This window comes from Penicillium canariense (assembly GCF_028826845.1).
Source record: "Penicillium canariense strain IBT 26290 chromosome Unknown utg000003l_segment0_segment0, whole genome shotgun sequence".
Taxonomy (NCBI): Eukaryota; Fungi; Ascomycota; class Eurotiomycetes; order Eurotiales; family Aspergillaceae; genus Penicillium; species Penicillium canariense.
Window position 1 is genome coordinate 3,932,676 of NW_026622730.1, and position 19,607 is coordinate 3,952,282.

At 54.9% G+C, this 19,607-nt stretch overlaps 6 protein-coding genes across 6 annotated transcripts; 3 read left to right on the forward strand and 3 right to left on the reverse strand.

Annotated features, from left to right (window-relative positions):
- Nucleotides 1-279: 279 nt before the first annotated feature.
- Nucleotides 280-1,164, reverse strand: N7482_006291 (DUF2293 domain-containing protein; the record flags this gene model as incomplete). The annotated part of the gene is made up of 3 exons (XM_056688416.1): nt 280-726; nt 795-842; nt 973-1,164. 3 exons carry the CDS (start codon nt 1,162-1,164, stop codon nt 280-282), a joined length of 687 nt encoding a protein of 228 aa, XP_056543971.1.
- Nucleotides 1,165-4,102: 2,938 nt separating this feature from the next.
- On the forward strand, nt 4,103-6,408 carry N7482_006292 (PHD finger domain protein; the record flags this gene model as incomplete). The annotated part of the gene is made up of 2 exons (XM_056688417.1): nt 4,103-6,168; nt 6,234-6,408. 2 exons carry the CDS (start codon nt 4,103-4,105, stop codon nt 6,406-6,408), a joined length of 2,241 nt encoding a protein of 746 aa, XP_056543972.1.
- Nucleotides 6,409-6,859: 451 nt separating this feature from the next.
- N7482_006293 (sideroflexin family transporter) lies at nt 6,860-8,068 on the forward strand (the record flags this gene model as incomplete). Its single annotated transcript, XM_056688418.1, has 3 exons — nt 6,860-6,963; nt 7,022-7,307; nt 7,379-8,068. 3 exons carry the CDS (start codon nt 6,860-6,862, stop codon nt 8,066-8,068), a joined length of 1,080 nt encoding a protein of 359 aa, XP_056543973.1.
- Nucleotides 8,069-8,460: 392 nt separating this feature from the next.
- N7482_006294 (amidase) lies at nt 8,461-10,051 on the forward strand (the record flags this gene model as incomplete). Its single annotated transcript, XM_056688419.1, has 3 exons — nt 8,461-9,147; nt 9,240-9,822; nt 9,885-10,051. The coding sequence occupies 3 exons, from the start codon at nt 8,461-8,463 to the stop codon at nt 10,049-10,051; spliced, it is 1,437 nt and encodes a 478-aa protein (XP_056543974.1).
- A 320-nt stretch (nt 10,052-10,371) lies between these two features.
- N7482_006295 (tyrosine--tRNA ligase TYS1) lies at nt 10,372-12,474 on the reverse strand (the record flags this gene model as incomplete). Its single annotated transcript, XM_056688420.1, has 12 exons — nt 10,372-10,614; nt 10,729-10,743; nt 10,813-11,139; nt 11,196-11,252; nt 11,310-11,326; nt 11,390-11,521; nt 11,576-11,579; nt 11,650-11,783; nt 11,844-11,925; nt 11,974-12,066; nt 12,253-12,352; nt 12,443-12,474. The coding sequence occupies 12 exons, from the start codon at nt 12,472-12,474 to the stop codon at nt 10,372-10,374; spliced, it is 1,236 nt and encodes a 411-aa protein (XP_056543975.1).
- A 1,119-nt stretch (nt 12,475-13,593) lies between these two features.
- N7482_006296 (putative protein kinase (Lkh1)) lies at nt 13,594-15,890 on the reverse strand (the record flags this gene model as incomplete). Its single annotated transcript, XM_056688421.1, has 6 exons — nt 13,594-13,788; nt 13,854-13,941; nt 13,994-14,453; nt 14,531-14,878; nt 14,940-15,021; nt 15,087-15,890. 6 exons carry the CDS (start codon nt 15,888-15,890, stop codon nt 13,594-13,596), a joined length of 1,977 nt encoding a protein of 658 aa, XP_056543976.1.
- Between the last annotated feature and the right edge of the window lie 3,717 nt (nt 15,891-19,607).

Consider the following 19,607-nt stretch of genomic DNA (forward strand, 5'->3'; position numbering starts at 1 on the left):
TGATTGATGCTTAACTGCTCCTGGCCCTGGGGGCGCCTTTCCTAATGGGGTTAATGGTTGTGCTTATCATGGACGTGGATTGAGAATCAACGGGCTGGGGCCAAGGTATTACTATCATTATCCCGCATGTAATTTCATTCGTCATTCGTCAGCCCAAGGCATTTAAAATGTCAGTCAGTATCGTAAATCATGGTCAACATGCTAGCTCCCCGTCCGGTAAAACTCCTGTCTCATGCAGAGTACCATGCTTCACGCCATTGATTCACAAGGAATTTCGTCTTATGCCAGACGAAGAGTTAAGCACTCGTCTTTCTTCGCCCCATCACCTTCCCAGGCCTTTCGGATTGCCTGCACGGTATCCCAGACTTTTTTGCGTGCTAGGGAACGATCCAGACCGCTTTCAAGCATGCTTTCATAGGGGGTGTATTTGTGTCGAACATGTGCCTCGACGGCTAGCTGGGCCTTGTGCTTATCAGACATGGTGGAGGTGCGTCCAACCCTTCCCGAGCCCTTGAGGAATGCGTGCTCTAGAATGATGTCGAGTGTATCCTTGGGCATGAGTGGAAACTGCTCCTGCAAGAGCTCACGGCCCTGAGCGAGAAACTTGGAGTCACGGGATTTGACAGCGGTGGCGCGGGAACTGGCCGTTGCCTTGGACATGGTCAGGACTTCTCGGTGGATATCAGAGGGCACCCGAATGCCAAGGGAACGCTTGCCCGTTTTGTTCTAGAGACCGCGTTAGGATGCGGCGGCTGGCGGTAGGGGATGGAAGTCATTGGGGAGAGCGAACTCACGAAGACCATGTAGACGGTCTGGTTAGACTCCTTCGTCTTGACCCGACACTTACGAGTCACATAGACATCACCTTTGGGAACAAACGTGTAGCCCTCTGGCAAAGGCGTGCGTTCAAACACGCTCTGCGAAGGATTAGATCCTGCCAGAAACAACAGGCCCCTGGCAAACTCGACTTACATCTTCCAGAAGATCATCCGCCTCAGGCACTCTAGGCTTGGAGGGCTGCTTTGCCTTGCGAGCTGCTTGGGGACTCTCACCTTGCTTACTAGCAAGAATGGCGGTGCGAGCAGTCGGCTTGCGTACTCCTCCCTGACGACGGCGCACCACTTTCCTGCGGCGATGGACTTTGCGCAGCGCAGAGGGTGCCATTGCGTGCGGATGTGTGGAGGTGGTTTGGAAGGGAACGATCAAAGTGAGTCAACAAAAGACACAAAAGGTGGGAAGGAAAGGGTTTCAAGCAAACATAAAAAAGAGTACTGTGGCCCCGCTCAGTTGCCTTCACTGAGTTGGACGCGATCGACCGTCGCTCATTCATTCACTTTTGATCATGTTTGCGGACGTTGATGCCGTTGATGCCTTGATCTCGATTGATTGGGAATGCCGTGGAATGTGGCATGGAAATGTGGCTGTGGTGGATGTATGGATTTGTGGCGCACCAGGGGTAAAGGTTGCCTGGCAGCCTGAAAGGCCAGGCCCCGACAGGTCTTCCGCTCATCGGCCAGGGGATTCCAAGGTTTATGTTTTTTTTCCAATTTGCAGCCGATATACACGTTTTACGAAGTCTAATTGGGGATAGAACCAATGGTGTCAAGACTTATGGCCTGCAAGAATTCGAGAATGCATGTCCTGTCTGGTGTTCATTCAAGGTCACCAAGACCGCCTTGGATCCGGTACGAGGTAGTCACTCTGACGAGGTGACATCGGTGGAGATGAAATTGCTATGAATCCTAATATAGTCTCCAATAGCGTGGAGCCCTGAACGGGCAGACAACCGGGAGGGAGAGTTTATGCGGGCGGGGGAGGTGGGGGCGCGCGCGGCAGAAGAGAGTAGTTACGGACGTACACGAGTAACTACAGTAACTACATGGGTACTTCGTCAATCGCTGTCGTGCGGCAAGCAATGCAGCTTTGGCTTCCCTTGAGCCTGTTGCCACGTACGGTGCCTCTCCCCACATGCAGCGCAGGATGCAGGTACCATGCAAGATGCAGACCCTCACGGGAACCCACTCTTAGAGTGGACCACCAGGCGAGAGCGCGGCGATCACTCTTGGATTTGGGAGAGAAGATTGAGCAGTCCGGGCCGACTGTGCGGCTCAGATCGGATGGGAAGGAGGTCAATCGTGTTCATGGGGAGGGCCGAGATTGGGATCAGCCAGATCTTGCGGGAGAGGAGGATAGCGTGGGGAACTCGGGTTGGGCCCGGAAATTAGACGGGCTAGTTGCCCGGGGACAAGATGAAGTGGGCCGGACAAGAGTTGAAAGGAGAAGCGAAGTGTATCTGCCATCTGCCATCTGCCATCTGCATTTTGACATATGTAATCTGACTTCTGAAATGCCGTGTTCAATTCGCGAATACGTGGGCGGAAGAGAGTCGAGGACTGCCTAGAAGCGTTCGCAACTGGCCCACGGTGGTGGAGAGGCCCGGAGCAATTGAGGAGTAAGGGGAAGCGACGCGTAAAGCCGAACGTGAATGGTCGGCCAAGAGGAGGGCCTAGCGGTCGTCAACCGATGCGCCGGATATGCGAGGGGCCGCGAGTTGCAGGAGGGCCTCGGCGAGAGCTGAGGGGGGGAAGTATCGGAGTCTGTACTCTCTATGGACGAGAGACTAGCAGTGGCCGTGAAACGGATAAAAGCTCGTGGCAGAGGAGTCTCCCCCAGAGTTGGCGAGACCAGGCGAGTTCCCCGTGAACGCTTGACCCAGCTTCGGGAGGATGGCGAGCTGAACAACCCCTGCACCTGCAGCTGGACAATGAGCGGCATACTGATCAGCCTCGTGTCCTCTCTCACATCCTGCCAGCAACTGCCCCGGACAAACCAGCGCATCTCCGTACCCCATCCTCCCTTTCCCGCTTCTTCCAAGACAACTCCACTTCCATCTCTCGCCATGTCGTCATCGGTCCAGGTCCCCATTCACTAGCAACGCCTCCGTCCGTAGTGAGTCAATCTCGCTCCGACGAACAAAGCGTGAGCCCGCGGCTGTTGGGGCGACGGGTTCCCCGACGTCGAGGAGCGTTGTGCTCAAGCTGATTGACGGCAGCCGAGGACCCAAACGCAGGAACAAGGCGCGATCTCGTCCTAATGGGGTCAGGGCGGGTCCTTTGGGGCTTGGAAGCCTGGGAAAGGCCCTAAAGGGAGGAGATTGGGCCGGCCCTTGATAGGCGCCCTTTTTTCAGCTGGCCTGTCGGACCGAGCATCCTTCAAAGGCGAATCAAGGAGTCAGCCGTCCACAGTTCTGGCTATTTTCCCATGGAGGTCAAACTGGAGGGCCGATCGGTCAAGAGGGGAATTCACCGCATATCGAAGGACCCTCTAGGCCCTCTCTGTAGTACTCTATAGTACTCTGTAGTACTCTGTAGTGAAGGCTGTAAGTGGCCCAGTTAAAACCGGGATCGCAAGCTTCATAGTGGATAGTGGATCGGTGGAGGCCGTCCAGGCAATCAAGGGCAAAAAAAATAGTCCCCACGGAAAAACAGAAAGGTCATAACCAACTGAGAAAAAGAAAAACACTCCCACTCCGTCTTCTCTCCTCCCGTCTACGTCGTATACTGGGCGACATTCCCCTCTCTTGGCTCTCCCAACCAGCCCAAAGTATACCGTCCGCGGCAATCGCCCAGCTACAAGCAGACGACGCTACTGCCACGACTCCTCCTTTCCTGACAGAGCCGCTTCGAACGATCCACGAGCCTCACCCTCTTCAGTTCAACGCAGACCCAACCAGTCCGATCAAATGCTGTAACGACCTGCGCAAACCTTCCCTCGCACCGGCCACCACCACCCCCCTCCCTGCCGAGCATTCCTCGTCGCTCTCCCCCTTCAACTCCACCCATACTCGTCCATATCTGCCGTGAAGGTTGCCTGGCAGCTCGACCTTCGATGGTTGCTGGGTCCGTGTTGCTGACATGAGTTGGGATCACCCTGTCCACAGGTATGTGCCCTCTCCCTCCTTCCCACCACGACGATCACCCTCCCCTTCCTCCCTTTCGTGCGGGGTGCTGTGCTCGGTGCTCGCTGCTCGATAGGGCTTGTGCCTTCTTCCTGTCGTTTCCCACTGCGCCCACTGCTGCTGCTGCCCACTTCCCCGGTCAAGATGATGCTAATGCACCCGGCCATGTTCAGCTTCAGCTACCCCAACGGCGAACCTCAAACCCCAACAAGGACTCCCACCACGGCCGCCTTTGACTCCTTCACCACCCCGAAACTCGAATCTAGTTTCTTTGATCCGCGCGTCACCTGGGATACCGCCGACCCGTATGCCTCCAGCCCGGAGTTCCTCCGCTCGCCGCACAAGTTCGGCCTCAACACCCCATCCAACCCGTTGAGGGCCGACGCCGCCGATACCAAGGATGGAAGGGGGTCGGAGCAAACCGATACCGCCAGGAGAATTCGGCCGATGAAACCGTTGCCGACGGTGAGCGAAGATGGACCCCGGACGGTGGATTCAGCCAAATCTGCAGCTTCAATGCAAACGCCGCCGCCGACCAGTGCCTCTAGACGGAAGATCCCCGACTTTGAATCAATGGGCAGTGTTGGCCGAGGTACGACACCGCGGGGAGGCAATCATCTCGAGACCCCAAGTCGTCTGCTGGGGTCATCCCCTCGATTGTTCGGCCATTTGCAGTCTTCCCCGGACCTTTTCCAGCTGGCCTCATTGGATCAGACGGGATCTCCCTTCTTTCCACAACAGCGGCTGTTCTGGGATCAAGACCAGGAGACGGCGGTCAATGGTGTTCCAGTGTCAGGTCCTGGTCGAAGCAATGGTCATGCCGACAGACTACCTACCCACTCCTCGATCAACATGAATATACCACAACTGCCCACCATTGATGGCTCAATGGATCTACCAGACTTTACCAGCAGTGGATTTGGAATCTCCGCCGCTCCTCCTACCGATGCGGCCCTGTTTCCTGCTCCCTTTTCGACCTCTCCCCGCGTCCCCGTCACCAAAGCCGAAGACCCGGCTTTGTTTTTGAGCTCCCCGGCTCGACGCTTTGGGGGGCCTCCGATGACGCCCGAGAGGAGGCCTCTCCATGGGATGAGACAGCCCTATCATCACCAAATCGAAGAGTCAAAACGAGAAGAGCTTCGTCGTGCCTACGGTCATGAAGTACAGCGCCCCGGTTCGTTTTCAAGTTTCTCCGGTGATGATGAAGATAATGATTTCACACCACGAGGTGGTCGACCGGGACTCACTCGTAGTGTAACTCATACTGCGATCACGAGCTCTTCTCATCGGCCGCTCAGTCGATCTAGCGGCATCATGGCGTCCACGGGTGGAATCCGCAAAAGTCCTTCCAAAGGTCGCGCATCCCCTGTCAAAGGGATGCGACCTGCTCCCTTGGGACGGTCCAATTCAGTTGCAACGGGCTTGCCAACTCGCTCGCGGTCAGTGGTGCTGAAAATTGGCAAGGATGGCCGGGCCAAGGCCGAACCGCTGCCTGCCGACGCGGGTCCGTCGGGGTTGACGGATCCCCTGACGGGCATGGACCTTGATGGTTCTGCCACCGAGAGTGAAGTCGACCCTGCGGAGTTCTCGGACTATCCCGTTCTGCCTCGTCCTCGGTCCTCATTTGGCCTGTTTGACGGCGGCCCGCCCCCGTTCTCCCGGAGTGATTCTGGCTCCCGACCTCCGTCCAAAGGATCATATGCTTCCACCGTTGACTCGTCCCACTCCGGGCGTATGTCCCCCTGGGCTGGCTCCTCTCGGGGCGTCTCCAGCCGATCCACCCATCGCGGCTCTCCGGAGGCTGTGAAGCGGACACCCAGCAAGCGGCATTCGTCCCTACTTCACTCGGACGCCACCTATACCCGGGGCAGTGTTGCATCGCAAACATTACCTGGTGAGGAGGATGACAGTGGCGATGCCACCCATGCACTTCGGCAGGTGCTCAAAGAGCGCGGTCGGGGCCCTAGACCTTCCACTGGTGGCTATGGGGCTCGTCTTCCCCGGTCTGCGACTTTCGCCCACCTGCGATCATCCCCTCCTCGACTCCATAGCGATTTTGATATCCCCCCGCATCACTCTCATAACTCTCCCACCACCTTGACCGACCCCGACCTAGCCACCCCCAGCACTGACCGCCATAGCAATCCTAGCAACGGCACGCGTTGTGTTTGCAATTCGATGGACAATGGCGGCCATCTCATGATCCAATGGTGAGTCTTTGTGTTGTTGGCCTATTTGCAGCTTGTATCCAAAAAAATACTTACTTCCTGATCAGCGAATCTTGTACTCACTGGCTCCATACGAAATGTGTCGGGCTCGAGCGCTCGAACCTGCCTTCATTCTATATCTGCATATTTTGCGCCCAAAGCCCCTCTCGCGTCCGGTCGGGCTACGGAGCTGGCGGTGGCCCTCCTTCACCGTTGGCGCATAAATCCTTTCGGCTCCGGTAGAGCTGCCGGGAGGGCTCCCAGTCCCGAAAGGATGTGTCTTCACGACCTTGTTTTTCCTTTGTTTTCATTATTCCCGAGCGCCGGGTTTCTATACCTTTTTGCATCACCCGGGACGCTTCCCGCCATTGTGTTTCTTAATTACCCCCTCTTCCTCCTCGATGATACCTCTGTACTATTGTACTATTGCCACCTGTTATACTTTTGCCCGCCACCGGGACCCAATAGAAATTCCCTTGTGCGCGTACACTCGGAAGCCCGCCCGATAGTTCCTGCATTGCCCGCCGTTGATTGGCCCGTAGATCACTTATCGCCTCACCGCCTTTTTATCGCGAAAAGAAATCCGCTCCCCGCAAAAGAGTCATTTCTCCTCGGTGTCGCGTGGTTCCGTTTCGTTTTGTTCCATTTCGTTCATTTCACTCCTTGTCGTTCTTTTGGCCCTTCTCTTCTAGCCATGTCTGCCTCACTCCCTGGTCCTCGCGACTTACCTGCCTCTCAATATGATCTGACCACCTACTGGGGCCGTGTGCGCCATGCTGTAGACATCTCCGATCCCAGGTAAGCCCACTCGAGGGTACCCTTACCCGGCGCGATTGTGTGTTAATTGACCGACCAGGACGCTGCTCGTTTCGCCCGCAGGTCTGGAGCAGGCGAAGGGCCTCATCTCCTCGTACAAACAGAACAAGATCCCCACCATGACGCCGGATCTGTGGAAAGCGAAGAAGGTGGTCGACTCGACGCTGCACCCGGGTAGGGACTTGAACAATAAGCAAAGAACGAGCCAGGTGCTGACAAGATGTGTCTCAGATACCGGCGAGCCGGTCCTGCTCCCCTTCCGCATGTCGTGCTACGTTCTTTCGAACTTGGTCGTCACGGCGGGCATGCTTACTCCCGGCCTCCAGGTAAATATTCGACCCCCGTTCTTGGCTTTTGTCACACGAGCAATCCAACCCATTAACTTTGACCATCTCAGACCGCCGGCACCCTCCTCTGGCAAATCGGCAACCAGTCGTTGAACGTCGCCATTAACAATGCCAACGCCAACAAGTCTACCCCCCTCTCCACCTCCCAGATCGCCAAGTCCTACCTCATGGCCGTCTCGGCCTCTTGCTCTGTGGCCCTGGGCCTGAACGCCCTCGTCCCCCGCCTCAAGGGCATCTCTCCCAACGCCCGCCTCATTCTCTCCCGCCTCGTCCCCTTCGCCGCCGTCGCTAGTGCTTCCGCCCTGAATGTCTTCCTCATGCGCGGCGAGGAGATCCGCCGCGGCATTGACGTCTACCCAGTCCTCTCGGCTGCAGACCGCGCCAAGCGCGAGGCCACTGGCGACGACGCTGAGCCTCTGCAGAGCCTGGGCAAGAGCAAGAAGGCCGCAACCCTCGCTGTCGGCGAGACCGCCATCTCCCGTGTCCTGAACGCGACCCCGATCATGGTCCTCCCTCCACTGATCCTGGTCCGCCTCGAGAAGACCGCCTGGCTGCGCGCCAACCCGCGCATGGTTCTGCCTGTGAATCTGGGTCTGGTTCTGACTACCTCGCTCTTTGCCCTGCCGCTTGCGCTGGCTGCGTTCCCGCAGCGCCAGGCCATCAGCGCTGCTACACTTGAGGAGGAGTTCCATGGTCGGGGTGGCTATGAGGGCATGGTCGAGTTTAACCGTGGCATGTAACGGGTATTTGTTTTGGGCGTTTTGCTGTAGCGTGTGCATTCTGCATTTGCATGTGCATAAATAGAATCTTTATCTCTGGGCTTGCGCTGCATGACTCTGTCATTTTTGGGGGGTCTCGAGTTTGTGGTATAGGTTTTGAATATATGCATTTTCTGTGTATGCTATGTTGGTCATTTGTATGGTTGTAGGCTGTGCGGGCAGCAAGCATTTATGCCGATTGTAATCGGGGAAATGAAGCTCGGGTACTTCCGCTGTTGTGGTTTGCTAGCAAAGGCACTTCGGAGTATATCGCAGGCGATATCTCCCCTCAGATCGCCCCTTCAAAGACTCATCCTATCACCCCTCCACCCAGCCGCGTCAAACAACACAACACCAGACGTCAGCCAGAGAAGATGGGCTCCACTTGCGGTCCAATTGACGTAACGGAGCTTACTATCTCCGCTTTCCACGCTGCGCTACTCAATGAAACCACCACCTGCGCGGCGGTAGTCCACGCCTACCTCGACCGCATCGCGCGATATGACAACACTCTCAGGTCTCTTATCTGCGTCAATGAGGACGCGCTCCGCACAGCCACAATAAAGGATGAAGAAACCCGCACCTTGATCAAGAAGAACAAGCCATTGCCGTCCCTACACGGCGTCCCAGTTATTCTAAAGGACAACTTCACCACCGCAGACCTCCCCACCAGCGCAGGCGTGAAGGCCCTGCAGAAGCTGCGTACCACCGAGGACAGCGAGGTCGTATCTCGCCTTCGCGAGGCAGGCGCAATTATCCTTGCAAAAGCCAATCTGCATGAATTTGCGCTGCACGGTACGACGACGTCCTCTCTCGGCGGGCAGACTCTGAACCCGTACGATCTCACTCGCACGCCTGGCGGTTCATCGGGTGGAACCGGCGCCGCACTAGCTGCCAATCTGGGGCTCGTGGGCTGTGGCACTGATACGGTGAACTCGCTGCGCTCACCGGCATCTGCGTGCTCGATTGTGGGCTTTCGCCCGTCGTTGGGGCGGGTGTCTGGTCAGGGGATCGTGCCTGTGACTGACATGCAGGATACTGCCGGCCCGATGGGACGAACAGTACGAGATGTGAGGGTGTTGTACGACGCGATGAAGAGAGATGCCATTGAACCTCGTCGGGGCCCGAACCCCGATACGGGGGGTACAAGCAGCTTCGAATTGGGATCTTGGATGCATTCTTTGGACTGGAGGATCCCAAGTCCGATCAGTCTGAAGAACTCATTGCTGAAAATGCGCTTGTTCAACGGGTGGTTCATGAAGCTATAGCGTCTATCGAGGATGGATCGGATATCAATTTGATCCATATCGATCCTGCCAGTCATGCGGACTGGCGCTACGCGACTCTCCGCGCCAATGCTGATACACAGGACTTTGAGTTCCGAGAACGCTTGGATACGTTTCTCCAGTCACCATTTATATCATACACCCCGCATCAGTCTTTGAAGTCGATAGCGGAGAGTGGGGAATATGATAAAACAGCAGTGACAGAGACGTTCACGGCATCCCTGGAGGATCCGGACACATTCTCGCTTGAGAGCAAGGCGTACCGCGCTCGTTTAGACGGCGTGCAGGCTCATAAGATGTCAGTCCAGGACTGCTTCGACAAGAACGAGATCGATGCGCTGTTGTATCCTCATCAGCGGCAGCTTGCTGCACCGGTTGGGACCACCGTACAGCCGAGACGCAATGGAGTGTTGGCCGCGTTGGCGGGGACGCCTGCGATATGTATACCCGGTAAATGCTTTCAATTCAGAACCTATTCTGAGAGGATATAGTATCATGCTAATTCAACACAGCTGGCTTTAGTCCTCCGACATCATCTGCAGCTCAGGGCGTGCCAATTGGGCTGGAGTTGATGGGCCCAGCGGGGAATGATGAGGAGCTATTAGATCTTGCAGAGCGTATTGAAGGCATCCTTCAGCGGAGGAAAGCTCCAAACATGAATGAAATGGATGGCCCTTAGTATCTTGTTACAAAGATTCGCACCCTTCATGTCTTCAATTGGTGTTGTCGGTAGAAATAAAAACATGGTCCCCCTGGGCTGTTTGGATGAACTGGTTTCTTTTCCCGAAGTATTGAAGAGGCTTGAAGCCATAGAGTTGTACCCAAGCTGGCCTTGAATCATCTCATCTACAGAAGACAACCTTAATTGTGCTTGTGCAAGCCTTGAGTTTGTCGAAAATCTACGTATTGTTTTGTTGTTGCCCATCTTGCTATAACGTTTCCCACCCGCCATTTCTTCAATTGGTGTTATAGGTTAATCTATCAAGACATCAGAACGTCTCAGTTCACCGACAGGTTCTCCATCGCGTTAGTGGTGCCCTTCTCCTCGGTAGCACCCTTCTCCTCAGGCTTAACGGCAGGGCGTCTGTTGCCCCTGTCCTTTACCTTCTTCACCTTCTTCTCCTTGGGTTGCTCGGCGGGGTACGCCTTCTTCGTGGTCTCCTGCCATTCTTGCGAGGCTTGGTACTCGGCTTGGATGGGAGCCAAAAGGCGGTTCAGAGATTCGGTGACGGCGGGTTTCAGCTACATCGTATGTTAGTCAGGTTGCAGGTCAGGTAAGCGCATTGAATCAGGTTCCAGGTGTATCTAGCCCAGGATTCAAGCATAACCATCAGTGTATACTCGGTATATACGTACCGCTTGGGGGGAGAGCTATCATAGGGGTCAGCTAATTGAATCCGTTGAATGAGCAATGTGTCGGATTTCCATAGATAGACTTACCACATCCGCTTCATAATCCTTCTTCAGAGCTTCGATATCCTTGTACACAAGGGTCTCGCCGTCCTTCTCAACCTTGAAACATCGCTCTCCGTCCAACAGCTCACTAGCCGGAAGCAGCACATACTCAACGAAAGAGATTAGGCCGTTCTCGTGCACCTGCTTCGGGGCGGCGTTTGCCTTCTTGACCTTCCGAGCCACCACATCGGGTGTATCAAGGAGATCAATCTTGGAGTTAGGCTCACTGCTGCTCATCTTACCAGCAGAAAGCGAAGGCACGAGAGGGTTCATGAGGTGAGCACGCTCCTTGTAGCCGAGGCGGGGAAGAACCTATGTCTCAATCAGTATTTTATTCACTCGAGAAAGCACGACTGGGAAAGCCGTACGTCTTTAGCAAGAGCAAAGATCTTTCGCTGATCAACGCCGCCGAATTGAGCATGGACCTAAACCCGTATATGTCAATACTGCAAAGGAATCAGTGACAGAATGCATGACTGTACCCCCAGGTATTCCTCATCTGTAAAAATATGCATGGTTAATTACGTCAAACTCGAGAACAAGGCAATAGATGGTGACTAACCGATAGCTTGGAGCAACGGGTAGATGAGTCCAGAAATAGGAGGGTTATCCGTTTGCTTGACAACCTCTGCACCCGCCTTACGCGCGTCGTGGCTGGATGTGATGGAGCACAACTTGTAGACATCCATGGTATCTTGAGCTAATTTAGTATAGACTTCCAATGAGACAGTTGTCATGATTCACGCACATTTCTAGAAGTAAGTAAGCAATCTAGTTTCTCAAAGCGTTGGGAGTATCCCAAAATTCTGGATGTACACTTACCGGAGTCAGCTGGTAGGAGCTACCTTGCACAAACTCGAGTTTCTCGACCGGCACATTTACGGCGCGGAGAAGGGCAGTAATACAGAAACGGTAGTACTTAGCGCGCTCCTCGACCAGCTCGATCGGCGCCTTCACTATAAGAGGATCCATGTTAGAATGGGTAAGCTGGGACTCTCAACAGAGTGGAGACCAACGGTTGTCAAGGAAGGCGTGCACATCTGCAAGCAACACTTTCACTGCTGCTCCGGCTTGAAGGAACTGTGCGATCTTCATAATCTGTAATTTATGTCAGTCAGAAGAGCTGGTCCCCATGATCACTCTAACTTGGAGGGGGTGGGGCGCGGAGAGGCCAGAATTCGCCTCCAGTCGCATCAGGCCGTCGGCATTGAGCGAGAGCCACTCCCTGAACAGCGAGGCCTTCGCGATTGCAGCATCTTTTCACGTACAGGCACAAAATATCCACAATGAGGGGCACCCTTGGATGCATAGTTAGCAAGAGGTCGGCGAAGGCGAGCCGAGAAGGGGACCCGAGACGGAGACCCGAGAAGAAGATCCTCGGGACTCACACCACTTCAGGCGTCAAGAAGGAGGGACGGCACATACTGTCGTCGCAGTACCCCAGTAGATCTTCAGGGTCTCCCCACGGTCCAAAACATCCTCGATGATCTCGGGGTTCAGAACTTCGGCCAAGTTCTCGTTGATGCTGCGCCACGGGTTAGTCGGCGATCGGCTCTTGTTCAAGGCGGAAATGTGGATTCGAGGAGGCGAGGAGATGCTAGGGAATGACACTCACAGAGCCAGACGCTCTTCCTTCGTCAATGCCATGGTTGCGAGGCTGCCAGCGCGATATCAAAATTGAAAAGTGGCGTGGATGGATCTTATCGATAGCGGGGAGAAAAAAGTGGGATGTCTTCCGCCCAGTCGGTGCCTGGCAGGACCGCAGAACCGCAGGACCGCCTTTATTTCGCGCCACCGTCGGAAAAATTCAGGTGCTCTGAGTCACCCACTGGCATAGTTTAGGATCCATCCTAGCCACGGTGCCACGAGTCACTATGTAACACGACGGGATCTTCTCATATTGAAATTGATCCCCAGTCACTTACTGGAGGGACTCGGGCAGCTGGAACCGGCCAGCGTTGCGAATTTCTTTTTATCGATTGGTTCCTCCTATGGCTTGTTCTACTGGGTTCGGATGCACGAAGAGACCAAAAATTGCAACAGTCCAGGGATGAATGGAGTCGAGTCAGACAGGACCGGCCAATGCCTATGTACATCTCCCCTACTCCCACACAGGACACCCTGAATTCAAAGCCGACCATTTGGTATAAGAATCGCAATCACAGCCTATGGATCTCCCAAAGCCCCCGCGGGGACGCAAAAAGAAAAAACGTCGCGCAGCAGATGCAACAGCGTAGAAGCCTTTAACATATAACCAACCACCGGCGCCGGAAGGAATGGTAAGAAGGATAAATAAAACATAATATATCACGATCGAACCCTCATCGCGCAATTTGCGGATACCGAAGAAACATGCGGAGACGAGAGAACAGTGTGACCTCTGTCGGACCAGAGGCTGCAGCCCGGTAGCCCTCTCGGCTTCAGTCAGGGCTGACCCTGTCTGGCAGGCCAGGATAAGGGGCCACCTTCGCCGAGGTTGAGTGGTGCAGGTAGTGCATGTTCATGCTCATGTTCATGATAAGTCCAAAGAGAGAGAGGAAAACCACCGCTGGAATGTAAAAGCAGAAGAAAGAAAGAGAAACCAGGACCCATCGTAATCATCATTTTCCAGCCAATGTGAACGAAAAAACACCGATCCATCCTATCCATGATTGATAATAATTACCCTAAAAAAATAACCGTCTATCCACGGACCTTGAAGACGCCAGATGCGGGGGAGGAGAAAGCCAGAGAGTGACCCATGAGCGATGACGAATGCCACCCTGGCTAACTCCGCCCTGGGCGATGGAGTCCCATTCCGATCCGGTATGCTTCGGTGCCGTCGTCGATAAGACTCTCTTTGAACCACGGGTGCTTGAGTGCTTGCTTGGCTGTGATCCGCTGCTTGGGGTCGTAGACGAAGATCTTCTGCAGTAGGTCCAGGAACGCACGGTTGAAGGGGGTGTTGATGGGTATGAACTCCTACACGCAAACAAAACGGTCAGTTCGTCTGCTGTGCTGAAGATGAGAATGTGGACACGACTTACAGTGAGTGCCTTCATAGCACGGACGTACTTGCGGGACGCCCGGGTTGTTTCGGTGTTCGGGTAGTCCAGCTTGTTCCGATTGAAGTACCTGACAGATAGGTTAAGGCTTGTTCAGGGAGCGATTGAGAGAGGTAGCTTACTTGGCTGCAGAATTGTGGTTACCAGCTCGGCCTTGCACCACTTGGCGGACCAAACGTGAATCAATTCGCGTGCCGATAACCGCCTCCATCATCGCCAGGTGTTCGAGGTTGTCGTGAGTCTGGAAAAGAGCATCACCTGTGAAAAACTCCACTAGGATACACCCGATACTCCAGATGTCACAGGGGAAACTCCAGCCCAGATTCAAGATGATTTCGGGGGCGCGGTAGTGGCGTGTAGAAACCACGGAAGAATGGTATTCATCATCGAATGTGGCAGAGCCAAAGTCGATGAGGCGGATCTCACTGTCGAGGAGGACTCGTCGTTGGCGAGCATTGCGGGGGTTCGCGTGGGAAGAAGAGGGGATGGTGCGGTTATAGGTAAAGGTCTGGTAGGCGCTGCTGACAAGAAGGATGTTTTCAGGTTTGAGATCGGTATGGATGAGATTCAAGTCGTGAAGGACTGAAATAAGATCAGTAAGCAAACCAACCTTTTCCTCCCTTTCAACAATCTGGACTTGGGATGGAAAAAAAACTCACAGGCCACACTGGTGAACAGCTGACGCGCAAAATTCTGGATCTGGCTGCTGGGAAAGGGCACAAAGCCGTTCCCCTTCAAGAAATCAAACACGCTCTGTCCTAACAAATCGGTGACAATGCAAATATGGTTACGGAAATCGAAACAATCCCGAAGGTGGATGCATTTGTTGCGGTTGGCCTTGTCGTTTGAAGCCAGCGTTGACAACACGCGTAACTCGATGCGCGACGCATCCCGGTATTTTTGGATAGAACGGATAATCTTGACAGCACAACGGGCCTTCCGCTGTTTGTCGTATGCTTCGACGACCTTGCCAAAGGTGCCCTGGCCGAGGAGTTTGATAATAGAATCTAGAGTTAATCGGGTCAGCCAAGTCAATAGGCACACCCTTCCTGGACATTTCCAACTTACATCGTTCTGTGAGAGGTGTGTCGGGGGTCACAATGTAGTGACCGTCGTCGTCGTCGAACTTCTCGTGGCGACCACCGATGAACTATCATATCCAATTTAGCTCCAGTCTCGCTGGATGTCGAAGAATCCGAAGCCAAGACCACTTACATCGCGAATCACGGGCACTGGCACGTCCTTTGCCTTGACAATGGGTTTGGAGGGAGGAACGTAGCTGGGAAACGCTTCTGGCGCGTTCTCCAACTCTCGACGCTTCTGCTCATCGCGAGTTGATTTCCGGGTGGTACGCTTGCGCTTCTGGCCCACCGTGCCCTCGTCGTAGTACACCCCGTTGCTGGCGCCCGAACTACCTTGCGACCCGAGTGAGGTTGGGGCCGTGGTGTGCAAGGATGTGGTTCGGTCGGTTGATAAGGAGTGTCCCGAAGAATCTTCACCATATTGTTGTGGATTAATCGAGAAGGACGGTCGGTCATAGTATCCCAGGTCGTAGGCGGTCTCGAGCCCCGTGCGGCGCCGTTTGCCTGCTGGTTGAGCCACTGGGGGCTGACCCGCGGAGGCAGCGCCATGGGGAGGCGGCAGAGGAGCCGCTTTGGACGCTTCAGGAGCCGGGCTATCGTCGATTACAATGACCTCCTTAGGGATGCCATTCTTGTAGAATTCGCCCCAGTCGGGTTTCTTTCTCCGGCCAGCTTGTGAGGGAGCCGCGCTGGAGGCGCTCGGCTGCGACGCCATGCCCGAGGGGGTCGATGTCGCCGGAGCAACTCGCGAAGGTTGAGCGTAGGGAAGGGTGGCTGCTGTGGGCGAGGAAATGGAGTAGGCGTAGGGATTTGCAAGGCGAGCCCCTGCGGCAGCGGTCGGCGTTGGGTAGGATGTCGTCGCCTGGTAGGAGGAATGAGGATAACCGTAGTGCTGGTGTGTGGGATGGGTTGCAGTGGCCGTGGAGGGCGTGGACATTGTGGACGGAGGAATCCCGTCCGTCACACGAACGGTACTGGACGTGAAGAGGGAGTTGATACGGCCGATTGTCGGCGGCGGATGCGAAGCAGTGTTCGCGACCGAAGATTGAATTTCCGGCCTGAGCGACCAGCCTGACAAGAGCAGGCCGACTGAGCAGGACGAGACAAGAGGGATGTGTCGGAAGGGATTCGCTTGGGGCTTTTGGGGGGGAGGGACGTGACAATGACGAGGCGGTCGGTCGTAGACAGTGGATCAAGCGAGATGCATGTCCTCGGGGCGAGTATCACGGCTCAGCAGGAAGGGGGCTGAAAAGAAGAAAGCATTGGCGGAGATTTCAGCGACATTTGCGAGGGCAGTGAGGAGGAGGGAGGAGGAGGGTGGAAAGCGAAGTGATGATGATGGGAGAGGAGAGGGAGTGTCGAGTTGGCGGACGTAAGAGTGCCGATCCGCCTTCGCCTTCCCTGCACTTCACCACACTCTCCACCCTCGAGCACGATTATCTATAGACTCCGAAGACTACAACAGGAGAGGCCTATCCTTCGATCTAACTTGACTTGGGACTATACTGTAGACACTCGACCGATTGAACATTCCCCCCTTTCCCTCCGGCCGGTTTGATGACCACTCTACCGCTCAGACGCGTTGATCTCCGCACACTTCGGGGCCCGAGGGGACGCAAACACTGCGCTGAACCCTCACGCCCATTCCAGTGGAAAGGATAAGTAGCCCGCGCCATCGGACAGGCCTGTCTGCGGTCTCTGCGGTCTCTGCGGGCTCGACGGAGGACAGGACGGGCCTGGTTGGTGTGGTGGCCCGCCACCGGCAACGATGGAGCATCGCGTCCAAGCCCTGGCTTAGCCGACCCATGCAACCCACCCCTGGCACCAAAAACATGGCATCCGAAAACACAGCCCAGAGTCTCCATAGTCTCCATCGGACTCTCCGTTTATTCCTAATTCCAAAAGGCCTGAAGAGCCTCGGACCTGTCTTGAATTCTGCTCGTGGATCACCTGACATGCCAGCTGACTCAGCAGCGCTCCAGGAACCCACCAGACAAGAGAGAGAAACACGGATGAGCTCGAAGACTAGCCGACTAGACAGAAGAGGAAACTAGGACCAGGCGGCGCTACGTTCTTTTGGGGCAGATATAACAAAAGGGGAAGAGCTAAGTGATAGACAGGACGAACATAGCTGAGTCGGTCCATTAAGCTTAAGCCGAGAGAAGATCGTCAACTCGGCCGTCAGATGCCTCCGTGCCGCACGCGACGCATCTTTTGATCTCTCAGTCTGCAAAGGGGCCCTCGCGACGTGCGAGCTGCCATTGAGTGCCAGTCTTGCCTTTTAGGTTGCGAGAATGGCGCCCTGGAAAAATATCCTGCCGTTTCCTCCACAAGGACGACCCGCCGCGGCAAGGTCCTGGTTAGTCTGAACTCTAGAACTCGGATTGCTAAATTGTCCGGAGAATGAAAGGATCAGATCACGTCACGTCAGGGATGTCAGACTGCACTCGTCGAGTGGACTCTTAATCCAGCCCGTGCTCCTGTGGACCGGGGCATGGTCCATTTACCCTGACATCTCTTTGCAAATATACCAGCATTTAGGTTATGTGGACCAGCGCAGATGAGGCCTAGACAGGGGATACAAATTTCTAGCCAGGAGACAGAGAACTGTCGCGGTCCACCTAAGTACCTAATGCCCGGAGATAATTGTCAGTAGATAGATTTCGAAGGCAAACTCCGTACCTTCTCTCTTCATAGCGGCCTGCGAATTCCATCATTGCCCACCATTCTCGCTCCGCACCTGCACGGGTTTCTGCGGGGTCCTCGGGGAACAAAACGGGTGGTGGCCGAGACCAATCACTGCCGCCACTCCGCAGGAACGCGCCCACCATCGCCTAGTGGTGCCCCGGGCAACATATGCATTGGGGCCGCAGGTGCCGAACGCTCAAGATGATGCAAACTCCGAAAATTGTCCAGGGTGCAGCCCATCTGCCACAAAAGCGTGCGGCAGTGATCGGGGGAGTCGGCCGCATGAGAAAGGTAAATCAATCGGTTCTTCACCAGGCACAAACACCGACACTGCTCTTGAAAGACGCGATATGATGGGTGACAAGCTTCGCACAAGACATGCGACGGAGATATACCAAGATGGACGCCGCTGTGAGAAACCTTCGTCCATACAGCAAATTATTGCCATGTCAATAAGATCCCAAGAAGGTAGACTACAGGGATCTACGGAAGAGACACGACTGTCCAGCCTGAGTTTGATGCCAATGGAGAGCAAGACTCGCGACTATCTGTGATGCGAGAGAGACCTATTGACTGGGGTGATGGGACGTGGCGATCGGGAATGCGGCAATACGGACATTCCACGGCATCAACAGAGTAATTTCGAGGCTTTGACGGGTACTTTGGATGTGGCCTCATTTGGCTTTCGCCAGAATGGCCATATACAACCTTCTCCCGGGATATGTGTCTCGCCTGAGAGCGCCCGCCAAAAGAATTTTGACCTCTGCAGTTCCACTGTGGATTTATATGCACCAATCTGAGGCGTCCTAGTCACATTATCCAACCCCCAGGAGTCCTGAGGAGGCATCCAGTGTGGGAGGCTCCGCCTCACTGGTGTCGAGATTGGTGCCCCAGATGCGATGTTGCTTCGTGTCGAAGCGCGTATGGATGGACCAGCTCTCCGCGAGCGGTGATCAACATAGCATGGTCGTAAATGAGAGCCACTTCGGTCGCTCCATTTCCCCCTTGCCAGGTTGGTTTTCGAGAATCGCCTGGTACAACCCTGTCCGGCGTGGGGGTTGCCTGGAGGAGGTTGATAGCATCTTGATGGTCGCGGTCTAGGATGAAGACCGTCGTGGGCACCATGGGGTTGCCACAGCATTACGAGCATGATCGTGAACTTGTTGGTACGGCCTACACGGTTCAGTATATGTCGTTGGAGGACCTGGCGCCGAAGTACCCCAGGCAGGAGGTTCTTGGCAGATTTACCTTCAAAATAGTTCATATACTTTCAATACACTGACTCTATTCCCGAGGGTTCCGTTATATTTGTATCGTGGCCTCCAGGAAATCCACTCATGTCGGAGAAAGCAACGCAGCTGGAGCTGTGATCGACGCCTCAGAGGTCCAGGGAGCCGACAATCCAAATATTTTTCCGAAAGTCCTCCCGCCATCAGCTCCATCTACCCGAGCAGCATCCGGAGACTGCCTCGGAATTTGCCGATTTGAGTGGGATTGTTGTCCTTCCCGCGAATCTAGCCGTGCAGGCGTTGGCCTGGATGGAGAAACAAGCCAAAGGGATTTCGCAAATGGTTGCAACGATCGAGAAAAGGCAAGCAATTCTCCGAAGCAAGCAAGATGTTCCGGCCCTAATATCTGGAGTTGGCAGTTGCGAGGGACGGGTATAGCTCGGTCGGAGTGTGGGGGGGAAAGATATCTGGTTAATATAGTGGGAGTGCGCAGACGCTCCTCGAGTAAGACCTTACGAGCGGTGTGAGCTACGTGTATAAGCCTTCGTCGATGACGGCAAAGGCAACCATGATCCTTCACCATCACGGTATGGACAGGGAGAGAAGGGTACCCGTGATGCTTACATGCAGCCCCAGTGGGTCCAATCGCAACCACTCAAATGCACGCGCATCCAATATAACTCAACTTAGTTAGAGCGGGCCGAACTGCTATCCCAGTCGGGATTAGCCAGTGGCTG